We start from the raw sequence: 13702 nt of genomic DNA, 5'->3' as shown, positions 1-13702 counted from the left end.
ATTTCCGACATACTAATTAAAATGTCAACCGTTCATATTCGAATAAATTGTCTATGAAATGTTTAACCTTAACACAATTTCTGTTCAGGAATTGTTGTACCAATTACTGGATATCCATTGATGTGAAAGGAGATTCCTATTTACTGGATAAACATATTATTTCCTTAACTAGGTTTCCCTTCATTCGTCAGCTTCGGTACATCGGTGATGTCCGTGAGCGCTAAATATTTCCGACGCGGAAATGCACAATTTGAATATATCATCTGTTTTTGTATGACGGACGTCCACTTCAGCAGTGCGACTTCGTTAAAGGTCGTTGGCGTCAAACTATTTAGCCAAGGACGAATTGTATTTATGTGATATATTTTGGATATATTTCGTTATAACTTTGGCTAATACGTTTTTAAGTGTTCAGTATATTCTTTTGTTGATGGCCGAACTTGATCCCTTCATGTTTTCGGCCAATCGCTCACTTGCCATAGATTTATTACTAACTAATTAAAATTTCAACCGTTCATATTCGAATAAATTGTCTATGAAATGTTTAACCTTAACACCATTTCTGTTCAGGGATTGTTGTACCAATTACTGGATATCCATTGATGTGAAAGGAGATTCCTATTTACTGGATAAACATATTATTTCCTTAACTAGGTTTCCCTTCATTCGTCAGCTTCGGTACATCGGTGATGTCCGTGAGCGCTAAATATTTCCGACGCGGAAATGCACAATTTGAATATATCATCTGTTTTTGTATGACGGACGTCCACTTCAGCAGTGCGACTTCGTTAAAGGTCGTTGGCGTCAAACTATTTAGCCAAGGACGAATTGTATTTATGTGATATATTTTGGATATATTTCGTTATAACTTTGGCTAATACGTTTTAAAGTGTTCAGTATATTCTTTTGTTGATGGCCGAACTTGATCCCTTCATGTTTTCGGCCAATCGCTCACTTGCCATAGATTTATTACTAACTAATTAAAATTTCAACCGTTCATATTCGAATAAATTGTCTATGAAATGTTTAACCTTAACACCATTTCTGTTCAGGGATTGTTGTACCAATAACTGGATATCCATTGATGTGAAAGGAGATTCCCATTTACTGGAAAAACATATTATTTCCTTAACTAGGTTTCCCTTCATTCGTCAGCTTCGGTACATCGGTGATGTCCGTGAGCGCTAAATATTTCCGACATACTAATTAAAATGTCAACCGTTCATATTCGAATAAATTGTCTATGAAATGTTTAACCTTAACACCATTTCTGTTCAGGAATTGTTGTACCAATTACTGGATATCCATTGATGTGAAAGGAGATTCCTATTTACTGGATAAACATATTATTTCCTTAACTAGGTTTCCCTTCATTCGTCAGCTTCGGTACATCGGTGATGTCCGTGAGCGCTAAATATTTCCGACATACTAATTAAAATGTCAACCGTTCATATTCGAATAAATTGTCTATAAAATGTTTAACCTTAACACCATTTCTGTTCAGGGATTGTTGTACCAATAACTGGATATCCATTGATGTGAAAGGAGATTCCCATTTACTGGAAAAACATATTATTTCCTTAACTAGGTTTCCCTTCATTCGTCAGCTTCGGTACATCGGTGATGTCCGTGAGCGCTAAATATTTCCGACATACTAATTAAAATGTCAACCGTTCATATTCGAATAAATTGTCTATGAAATGTTTAACCTTAACACCATTTCTGTTCAGGAATTGTTGTACCAATTACTGGATATCCATTGATGTGAAAGGAGATTCCTATTTACTGGATAAACATATTATTTCCTTAACTAGGTTTCCCTTCATTCGTCAGCTTCGGTACATCGGTGATGTCCGTGAGCGCTAAATATTTCCGACGCGGAAATGCACAATTTGAATATATCATCTGTTTTTGTATGACGGACGTTCACTTCAGCAGTGCGACTTCGTTAAAGGTCGTTGGCGTCAAACTATTTAGCCAAGGACGAATTGTATTTATGTGATATATTTTGGATATATTTCGTTATAACTTTGGCTAATACGTTTTTAAGTGTTCAGTATATTCTTTTGTTGATGGCCGAACTTGATCCCTTCATGTTTTCGGCCAATCGCTCACTTGCCATAGATTTATTACTAACTAATTAAAATGCCAACCGTTCATATTCGAATAAATTGTCTATGAAATGTTTAACCTTAACACCATTTCTGTTCAGGGATTGTTGTACCAATTACTGGATATCCATTGATCTGAAAGGAGATTCCTATTTACTGGATAAACATATTATTTCCTTAACTAGGTTTCCCTTCATTCGTCAGCTACGGTACATCGGTGATGTCCGTGATCGTTAAATATTTCCGACGCAGAAATGCACAATTTGAATATATCATCTGTTTTTGTATGACGGACGTTCACTTTAGCAGTGCGACTTCGTTAACACGTTGACCGCCATGAGTTCTCTTACGAGATCTCACTAAACTTTGTCCTCACCGCCACGCGGTTTTTCACAGGTTTACTCAAATTTTTTTTTGGACAAAACATTGTTTGATTTTATTCAAAACTTGTACTTACATTCATAATTGTTTTGCTAAAACATTTTTTTAGGTTATAACTTAATATAAGCCGAGATCTCAAATTTGATCTCATGACCGTAGGATGTCACCATTTGAAAAATTAATGTTTTCACCATCAGCCTGAGATCTCAAACTAAATCTCATTATGAAAAAGCACTTTAATTGAGACTTAAATATTTATTTATTTTTTAAAATAATACATTATTTGAACAATAAGGAACAATATAATAATATGAAAACAATCTCTGTTTTTTTAGTCTTTTATCCTATTAATTTCAAAATAAAAAGCATAAATGTAACTTTTTTATGATAAAAATGATATTACAAACAAAAAACTTAACTTGAAAACTTTTTTTTAAAATCTCAAATAGGTATTTATTTATTGCATCAAATACATTATTTGAGTTATAAAGGAATTAAATAAACACAATGTGCATACAATTTATGTTGCCTTTATTCCTATAAATTGCATAATTATAACAAAACATTTATATGATAAAAACATAATTATATGAGAAACAAAACTTTTAACTTTTTATGATGAATAGTAACATTATATATAAAAACAATCGGGAGACTAAGAAAACTTAAGGAATAAGAATGATAATAACAAACAATAACAGTGTATTTAATATTTTAAGACATAATAAAAAATAATTAGATCAAAATAACAGAAAAATTCATAATCTTTTTGTATTGTGTTTTTCTGTCAATTACTTTGTGATTTTATGATTTTTGAAAAAACACTTAAGACAGTAATACTTGTTACACGCTAAGCATTTAGTTTGTACTTTGGTACTATGTGATTGAGCATAATTTCTTCCTTTACTCTGTGACATAATTGAATAGCACATATAACACCTGCTTTTGCCAACGACTTCTAATTGGTGTTTAATTGTTTGCAAAGAGCTGTCAACATCAACAGTTTCTTTTTTAAGTAATTGTTTGACAAGTTAATTACGGAAAGCGGTGATTGACATTTTTGATGAAGTAATGGTATTGAATATTACCATAGAATTAACAACAGCTATGTTTAAAAGCGCATCTAAAGCTACCTTTCTATACCATTTAGAGCTACGCCTAAGAGGGTTCGAATAGGAACTCATTTGATCTGAAAGATCGATGGCCGTTTTTCCTGTATTGTAGTCTATTACTACTTTAGGTTTTTTTACAATTTTACCTCTTACAACATTTTCTACAGCTTCACTGGTATGTTTTGTTGATATCATATATAAATCTCTTTTATCTTTCCATTTTAAAATCAAAACATTTGTATCACTTCTCTTTGATACTATTTCTCCTTTTTTTAACTTTTTTTGGACTACATCTTTAGGATTAGACTTTCTATTAGATCTAATAGTTCCTACAAGATGAGTTTTTCTGGTTTTTAATTGTTCAGCTAACTCAACACTAGAATACCAGTTATCTACATATAATGTCCTTCCACAATCCAAAAAAGGTTTTTGTCCCAACACTACTTTCAGCGCTAGCCTCTTTACCAGCATATATTTTTAATGCAATTGTGTAGCATATGGAGGAATACACAGCTTGAACTCTTTTACACCAAATCTATCACGTTTGTTTTTAATATATTGCTTAAATGCAAGCCTCCCCATAAATTTTACAAGTGATTCATCTATACATAAATCTTCTTGCGGTTGCATGCAGTGGTTAGAATTAATTATTATATCATCAATTACTGTGCCAAGTTTATACAAACGATTTGTAGTATCAGCAGTTGTATTACCTGAGAAATGAAGCATTTGCATTAAGATTTCAAACCGATTTCTGCTCATTATAAGTCCAAACATAGGCGGCACTTGGTAGAAACCTATGTGGGTGCAAACGTTTATGGTAATAACATTCACAAATCCAAAATAACATTAAATTTAAGAGTAGATTGCACAGCTAATAACTATTATATTATATTTATTTGCAATACATTATGTTATTATCTATCAACTATAGTTAAAAAATAGACAAATTAAATATTGAAAGTTTAAAATAGGTATATTAAGAGTTTATATACAAATAATTTGATGAAACTTAACTTACTCATAACATCATCTGTTTTTTTTTTTTAAGAAATCCATTATAGTAACCTTATTATGGTTAGGGTTAAAGTAGGCTTTTCTTTTGCCTTCATCCTTAATTATAATAGGTTATAGCCTGTAGGTAAGGGTGGTCGACAGTCGTAGACCGTAGTCAAAACACTCAAAACTTTAATAATTTATTTAAAAATTAAAACAGTAAAACAGTATTAAAATGATAAGTTATTCACCGGTTTTGGTAGCTTCACTATGATAATATAATCATGAAGACAATATGATCTATTTTGAACCATATCGCTATCTAGTGACGAATTAGCTTACTGCATTATTTAATTATTATTATTATTAGTATTTTAACATTTAATCACGGACTCCGTATAATTAATTAATTATTTAATTAACTAATTAATTGAGTAATCAGATATAAAATATTGAAATGATCCATGGTTATTTTTTAATATCAAAATTACATTATATCAGTATAATTGTTAACAATAAAATAATTAAAATATTTTTACTGTTGTGATTGTCTGTGTGTGGGTGCAAAATGATACTTTTGCCCCCCCCAGAAAAATTGTCGTGGGTGCAACTGCACCCTCATGCCCCCCCTAGTTGCCGCCTATGAGTCCAAAATTTGTAGAAAATATTTCAGAAGTACTCCAATAAAGTTCATACGATGGTAATACAACTAAGCCAATCCAAATTAAAATGCCAAACAATTGTTGTATCTCTGTTACATTTGTATCATACCATTTATTTAAACGTGCAAAAGGTGATGTTAAATTAGCTTCTTTTTGTTGTGCAGCAAATTTATTTGTTTCGATTACTATATTATTTATAATTTTACTATCTACTATAAGCATATAAAAATCGAGTGGTGAGCCATGCATTAGCACATCGAATAAGTCAGGATTTATACCTGAGTTTGTAATATCGGGGTTGAACATAAAATCATCAACAACATTATCATCATCTCTCCACTGACGATCATTAGTATGAATACTTGGGCATCCTTGTCCACAAGCAGTTGGTGCAAAATCACCATCAGTTGATGCACTTATATGAGATACCATGTCTAAATAACAAATTAAATTAAAATTTTTTTTTCTTACAATAACACAAATATTAATAATTCATTACCAAAATCTGGATCGTCTCCATCACTGTTAATTTCACTGACTCCGGATAATTCAACTTTTAAAATTATAAAATACAAATGAATAATTAGTATGAATAACTGAATAATAAATATTATAAAAAAACAAATAAAAATACCATCTGATGCCACTATATTCACATGTCTGCCATTATTTTGTATACTAGAAGTAGTACCTATTAAATTCAATACCACCCCCGGTTAGGTTAACCTCGCAGTGAAATCAGTCTTCCCGGGAATTTTTCTTTGACAATCTCAATTGTTTCACGTGAATTGTGGCATGTTGCACCGTCCTGTTGAAACCATAAGTTTTGCATATCAATATTTTGAAGGAAAGGCCATAAGAAGTTGGTTAACATGTGACGATAACGTTCTCCATTGATTGTTACCGTAACACCTTCGTCGTCCTCAAAGAAAAACGGGCCTATCACTCCACCGGCCCAAAAACCACACCACACAGTCGTTCTTTCAGGGTGCATTTATTTATTTTGATGTTCGTGGGTTACTCGTGGATTTTCATTCCCCCAAATCCTGCAGTTCTGTTTGTTAACAAATTCACTGAGGTGGAAGTGTGCCTCGTCACTGAAAATTATGTTTTTCACGAAATTTTCCTCCACGGCCAGTCTCTCTTCAATCCATTCGCAAAATTGTCTTCTTTTTTGATGGTCCACCGGCTTGAGCTGCTGCACGAATTGGATTTTGTATGCATGCATATGGAGGTCTTTACTTAACATTCTTTGCAATGAACTGCGTGGAATACTCAGCTGTTGTGACCGTCGGCGAATTGATTTCCCTGGACTCACTGTTACACTTTGTTGCACAACAGCGATTTGTTGTCTCAGCCCCACTTTCATGATTTTGATAATACGTTTTAACGATCTGAACACGTTGTGTATTTGTAAACCGCTCCATGACGACTGAACCAATATAAAAAACAACAGCTGATAATTAAATCGGAGTAATAATAGATACTAGAAATGAGAAGAACAGGGCTGCCAACATAATATTTAAAAAATGACAGCTGATTTAAAAGTTGCGCATTTCATGGGACACATTTTATAAAGTTCAGTGCATTTATTTAAAAAATAAAAATTTCAAATAGACTTAAAAACTTAAAGACAAATAACAATAAAATAACATTTTTCTTTCAGTCTGAAAATCAAATAAAATAACATAAAATAAAATTGTAACCTTGTTCAGTCTTAATATTAAATATTTAAAACAATAAAATAAAATTGTAACCTTCTAAGAGCCTTAATATCAAATATCTAAAACAATAAAATAACATTTTTCCTTCAGTCTAAAAATCATTTAACGATCATTTATTGCACGTCCCGGATTATTTACCATAAATGTATCACAAGCTTGACTATAGTACGTCTTCAGAGGCCCGAAAACTGCAACGTCTAGTGGCTGTAACCTATGTGTGGTATGGGGAGGAAATCCAAGCATTGTTATATTATGTTCACGACAAAAATGAATGGCTTGTAGAGAAACATGTGAAACGTGGTTATCCAGAATTAATAATAGGTATAGGATTTTCAGGAGTTGCTTTTACATGTTTACAAAAATGCTCAAGGGACAACAAGAAACTGTCAGAAGTCATCCAACCATTATCATTACCTATAGCCACTGAACCAGGAGGTGCTCCTTCTATTAATTGTTTGTCCATACGTTTTCTTGCAAATATTAGAAAGGGTGGCACGTAGCACGTACACCTGTAGCACTTATTCCTAGAACGACTGTGATATTTTTTCCACGTTCTGCAGACACAATTTTTGCAACTCTTCGTGCACCAGTTGGAGAAATAACTTTTGGTAGTTTAGTTGGCACGCTAGAGATACCAGATTCGTCCACATTGAATCTCTGGCTGGCATTAAAAATGTTTTGAAGTTTAATTTCTTTTAGTTTATCAAAAAATGCGCCAACATTTATTTTATTGAATGCCATAAGCCGACCAATAGAAGTTGCTTCTGGTTTTCTAACACTAAAGTTATACTTCAACATAAAATTATGCATCCAGTCATCACCTGCTAACTTAGTCTGTTTATTGAACCGGTGATGAATACCATTTTCCTCAGCAAAATCATACACTAACCTTGAGCACTGTAATTTTGTCAGACCGAAAGAACGTTTATCAATATCAGTAATGTAATTTTGTAGTGTTTGTAATTGTTCATTAGTAAATGTGTTTTTAAACCTGCCTTCATTTGTCGGATAATCCTATTTTAAAATTAACAAAATAATTTACCTACTTCTGGTTTTTTTTTTAAATATCGCCTCAGTGTTGGTTCTGGTATACCAAATTTTTTTGCAGATTTATTACATGAAGGTTTTATATCGTTGATGTAGTCATTTATAGCCAATTTTATTATTGTTTTGTCCCACGTTGGTTCTGTTTTTCTTTTATAATTTATTGGCATATTGTATATATGACATAAACGTACACGAATTAACAAAAATATTTAATATAAAATATAATCAAATGGGATAAGTTAACGATAGTCATCTTGCCCACGTCAACTTGACCCGATCGATAATATTTTAATCATGATAATATTTTTGTCATTTTAACATACGTAATAAACATTAATTATACATAAAAATAAAGCTTAAACTATACTTTATTGATTAAAAACAATATATAATGGATTTCACAAACCTTTTTTTGGAAAAACGTTATTTCAAAACACAAAAAATTAAAGTGTGTACGGTGATAAGCGATAACAGAAAATCGTATATAAAAACACATGGTCTTTATCGTGATTATTTCTTATCGGTAAAATAGAATCTACTATCAGTTATTATAAATTCGTCATCTTACCCAGCTCGTCAACTTACCCGGGTCTCCCCTAATTCTTTTTTTGATTCTTTGTTGATGGCCGAACTTGATCCCTTTATGTTTTAGGCCAATCGCTCACTTACCACAGATTAATTACTAACTAATTTTTTTAGGGTTTTTTTTAAGGGTTTTAAATGGTGTTTTTTGTTTGCGTCCCCGAATATATTAAAACAAAAAAAATCAAAAATATTATTAAAACTATAATATATATAATGTATCTATTACTACAAACTAATATAGTAACATATCATAGTGGAGAATTTGAAAATTATAATTTAAACTACGTTTATTTTAGAGAATAAAAAAAATACCTATATATTTATAGACTCGAAGGAGATGAAATGAAATCAATATGTATGAACTGTCATTTTTAAAAAAGCTAATAAGAGAGTAAACCAACCTTTTGAATTTTAATGGCTAAATAAAATAACTAGAATTATTGAGTTGTTGTTTGTGAAAGATCATTGCAGTGGAGAGTGTATGAAGGTTTTGAAAATAATTGAAATGGCATGAAATCCTATATACAAATTCAATTACCCTTAATAAAATACAGATAGTTATTTAAATTAAATTTATTGGTATACATGTGTAATAACTTTAATTATATTATTCAAATAGATATATTTATATAGTCATAATGATTTTATGGTGGTGGTGAAAGTTTTTATTGATATTTATAATATAATATACTTATATTAACACAATTATTAATCAATATTGTAATTCAAGGAAATAAATACTTATTTGTATTATGTGTATACATATGTAATAACTTTAATTATATTATTCAAATAGATATATTTATATAGTCATAATGATTTTGTGGTGGTGGTGAAAGTTTTTATTGATATTTATAATATAATATACTTATATTAACACAATTATTAATCAATATTGTAATTCAAGGAAATAAATACTTATTTGTATTATATACTTATATTTACACAATTATTATTCAATATTGTAATCTAGAGGAAATAATTACTTATTCATATTGTATACTTAATTAATAAATTATTTACATTTATTTATTATATCATCTACAGAAATCATAAAAATTGTATATTGTAAATGACCTATGTTATATAATATCCAAAATGTATTATTTAATTATTTAAAATAAACTGTACATTTATAAGTCAAAATATTAAAGATTTCTGTTTTGATAGGCATAAACATATTTTTTGGTTGGGAGGCTTTAGTTGGTATACTTTGAATCCAGAATAAGCAAGGGGATTAACTAAATGCTCACATGGTAAGTTTAGCACCATGTAACTTAAACATTAACATGTCTATACCCCCAACATTTTGGCAATTTTATTGTTAGTTTCATTAAGTATCGACTTTAAATTATGATACAAAAAAAAATATCAATTATCAAAATTGAAACACACTATAACATATAATATATTTATATCTGCCATTGCAGAGACCGGAAGATACTTCTATTCTATATTGTTATCGTCTAGACAACGTGACGTCACTCGTCGAAATTGTGTAGGCATAAAATATTACTGCAGAAGTAACCAGGGAAGCGTGACATGTCTTCGAATGTCATGTTTTTGAAGGTCTTATTTTCGAATAACGAGTGTTAGAAATGTTATTTCTTAGAATCGTAATGTAATCGAAAAATTATGTGTTCGAATAGCTGTCATCGAAAAGTTGTAAGTACAAAAATTATTTATTTAAATTAAAAAGCAAACTAATATTTTAAAAATTAACAAAAATAATATAAAATAATTATATGCAGTTATATACCATTAGGTAATTAAAAACTTACATTATATTATACAATCGCTTTTAAAAACTCCAATTTACATTAATTAAGATTGTCGTTTATTCGTTGTTGAATTAATTGAAATCTGATATTGCGTTCCAAACCATCTTCTTTATTTGATGACCAGATATTAACATTTCAATTTGTGAAGCTAAACTATTTGTAATTTTTTTTAATACGCAATTAAATATTTATAAAATATAATAATATTTTAATGACATTTGTAATATGATTTTTACCTGGATGAGGAATGTAAGTTGATTTAACTCTATGCCACGATATAATATATTAATATATAACATGTAGCTGAAGTTGGTATATCATAAAAATAATATAATATAGACACAATTCTTTTTATAAGCCTTTAAAGTTCAAATTTTGACAACATTTATTAAATTAAAAATTTAAATATAATTTTTCAGTTAAAAAGGTATAAAATGTTCAATTTTTTTAGCTAAGGAATAAAATTGTAAAATAAGGTTTCACGTAAATAGGTAAATAAATTACTTTATTCACAATAAGATCATCAAATATACTTACTAATATATATCATAATCTGACTGACGTCTTTTCTCAGAATCTCTTTCGTATACAAGGATTATAATATTATATCATTGAATTCAAATTTAAGACCATCCATACAGTGACCCACAACCCACTTGAAACCTAGTGTAATGCAGAGCAACACACACTACCCCACTTTTTTTCTTTAGAACCAGTGTGTATTTTAAGTTAGGTATTGAAATATAAATATGATAAGGTAAGTTTTGCAATCAGTTTAAGACCTTTAGAAGAACAAATGATAACATTTTTTACGTGTGCATAATCATTTTATCGTACGAATTGTTTATTAATTAGGTAGGTACTGGAAATCATACATATTTCGTGATTTCACTGTTAACATTTTCAAGTTTTTTTAGTACTTAAACTAAATAGGTATACCTGCATACGTAATATATACATGTTTTTTTGTTCGTGAAAAATGTATTCTTGTTCTATAAAATTTAATATTTAGTTGTCACTTTTCCTACATTAAAAAAATAACAGTAGTAATAATCTTAAGGAGACCCAAAGAGGCCACTTGATGTAATTTCAAAAGTTGTACTTTGACGACGTTAATAGACAGCGCTAAACGTCCAAAGCACTTTTTTATGTATAAAGAATCACAATTAAGAGCCATAAAAAGTGGATGTGGGGAGGTTCAGAAGAAAATGCCATCGTTGCACAAATTGTAATATACACTGAGATGGTTAGCGAGTAAAACCACCCGGCATATATTAATATTATATTTTTTACACGTACCTACCTAAGTTTAATATTATTGTGGCTAGTGGTATAGTTATGGGGTAAAAGTTGTAAAGGTCTTCTGCAGTATACAAATCGGCAGATTGGATAAATATTTTTAATTGAAATAGCCAAGAATGGTTACACATTAAGACAGTGAAACACCTCTGTACAAGCAGCATTCATCTATAGGTTAAACATTTAACGTAGCTTATTGTACTTCAGAGTTCAGACAGAGTATGTTTTCAAGAATTGTTTGAGCAAATCGTTAAAACCCGAGAGAAAAAAAACCATAAACCAGTGGTTTTTACACGGTTTTTGACAAAAAAACGTTCGATATTCTAAAGCTATACTACCTATATTACGCCACGCGTGTGCTCAAATCATAATAGTTATTTGGACTGTGGTATAAAAAAATGTTTGGCGTTCAAAGTAATACGTCTAATATACCGGTGGCATTATAATGCAGTGCACCACCGAAGTGAAACGAAAGGCCAAACGACTTTTTTAAAGGAATTTTCTTTACAACTCAGCAGCAACTTTGTTCCATTACGCGAGGTGATGTATCACTAAGGTGCGCGTGCGTGTGTGTGTGTGTCTGTGTATGAGTGGAAAGGTAATTTGGGGGTAAGTGTGCCCGCTCGCAATGGCGGCTATCCTATGCTCAAAGTGTATCCGTTGATTTACCTTATATAATTAGGTGGGTATAGTAGTTAATGACCCTAAAAAACCCTGAATAAAACAAATATATTATATTTGAATAGACCAACCAACAGTTACTTGAATACCTTATACAGACATAAAGTTATACTGCATCCATAATGCAAGTAATAAATAATAAGTACCCAAAGTGAAATAAGAATAGAAATACTACCTACCTAGGTATAGTAAATAGATTGGATGTATAAATCGTTGCATATTCAATTTTTCTATGAACAGTAGGTACAATAATATTAGTATAAACAATTATATTATATTATTATCATTATTATTATTATGGCTAATGGATCATATAAATAATAAACTGATATAACCATATAATACTAGGTAGTACGTGGTATACGTATACGTATTATAGTAGGTAGTAGGTATTAAACATAATATAAATATGTATACAATTGTATAAAATTGTATTACATTTTCAAATCTTATAGATATCCTCACCAAACCTATAATTTTTGAAAATATTGTATGAATATCCAACTCAATATAATTTACAAATGTTCGTGATTTTAATGACTTTTGTCAACATTATAACTCTAGACAGTGGTTCCCGACCTCTTCTATTCTACGCCCCTTTGTAGATTTTCAAAAATCACGGCCCCCTTTTATAAATTGAAAAGAATTAATTTACAGACGTCTTCGGGAGGCAAAAAGCTATTAAGTACCCCCGGTGAAGATTATCAATGTTTACCGGCTATACCACAGATATATATATAATAACTAGATAGCCGACTCCATGTCTGTGGTCAGTTGTCATATACAACACATTATTGAATTAAGATGCCCAAATTTGTCACTTGGGCAATGTCTACAAATTCTTATCATTTTTTAATCTTTTTGATTAGCAACGGGCTTGTTTGGTTTGAAATGTTGTTGTTTATTATCATATTACCTTTCTAACGATTAGTAAACATTACCCAAGTTGTATATGGCTACCGTTGTCATTGATAAGAAGAAGTCGGATATCTAGTTAATATATATATCTGTTGTCTATACTCTCGTAATCTTTTTCGATACCCGATAACCGGTCGTTATTAATTTTTATCCTTTCCGTGCATTGTAAAATTAAAATAATTCATACAAATTTTAGTTTATGATGGCTGTTTGCACCTCCCTAGTTATGTGTACACACCCTGGGGGAGATTGGGAAACACTGCTCAAGGCGCCGATAAAAGTTATTGTAGATTTACGGTTAACTTATTTTTTAATTTCCACTGACAACAAACATTTTTGTCGACAATAATTTTAAAAAAGACTAATAAAGACAGTTGAAAATGTTCACCAAATATTTATATTAAC

General features: G+C 30.4%; 2 protein-coding genes across 2 annotated transcripts; both read right to left on the bottom strand.

Moving 5' to 3' along the window:
• Positions 1 to 2001: 2001 nt before the first annotated feature.
• LOC132940126 (uncharacterized) lies at positions 2002 to 6256 on the bottom strand. Its single transcript, XM_061007550.1, has 4 exons — positions 5989 to 6256; positions 5762 to 5815; positions 5543 to 5696; positions 2002 to 3521 (listed from the first exon to the last, which is right to left on the bottom strand). The coding sequence occupies exons 1-4, from the start codon at positions 6254 to 6256 to the stop codon at positions 3284 to 3286; spliced, it is 714 nt and encodes a 237-aa protein (XP_060863533.1). The 3' UTR covers positions 2002 to 3283.
• On the bottom strand, positions 6257 to 6631 carry LOC132940116 (uncharacterized). The gene has a single exon (XM_061007543.1). The coding sequence runs from the start codon at positions 6629 to 6631 to the stop codon at positions 6257 to 6259; it is 375 nt and encodes a 124-aa protein (XP_060863526.1).
• Positions 6632 to 13702: the final 7071 nt, after the last annotated feature.

This window comes from Metopolophium dirhodum, chromosome 1 (assembly GCF_019925205.1).
Source record: "Metopolophium dirhodum isolate CAU chromosome 1, ASM1992520v1, whole genome shotgun sequence".
NCBI lineage: Eukaryota > Metazoa > Arthropoda > Insecta > Hemiptera > Aphididae > Metopolophium > Metopolophium dirhodum.
Note: the sequence above shows the minus strand (reverse complement) of the source record. Positions and strands in the feature narration are given on the sequence as shown.

Excerpts from the sequence above, each read along its gene's own strand:
- LOC132940126 (XM_061007550.1), bottom strand. The coding sequence starts at position 6,256 with ATGCACCCTGAAAGAACGACTGTGTGGTGTGGTTTTTGGGCCGGTGGA. Across the intron at positions 5,816-5,988 it reads AAGACTGATTTCACTGCGAG|TTGAATTATCCGGAGTCAGT; the intron begins GTTAACCTAACC and ends TAATTTTAAAAG. Across the intron at positions 5,697-5,761 it reads TGGAGACGATCCAGATTTTG|ACATGGTATCTCATATAAGT; the intron begins GTAATGAATTAT and ends TTTGTTATTTAG.
- LOC132940116 (XM_061007543.1), bottom strand. The coding sequence starts at position 6,631 with ATGAAAGTGGGGCTGAGACAACAAATCGCTGTTGTGCAACAAAGTGTA.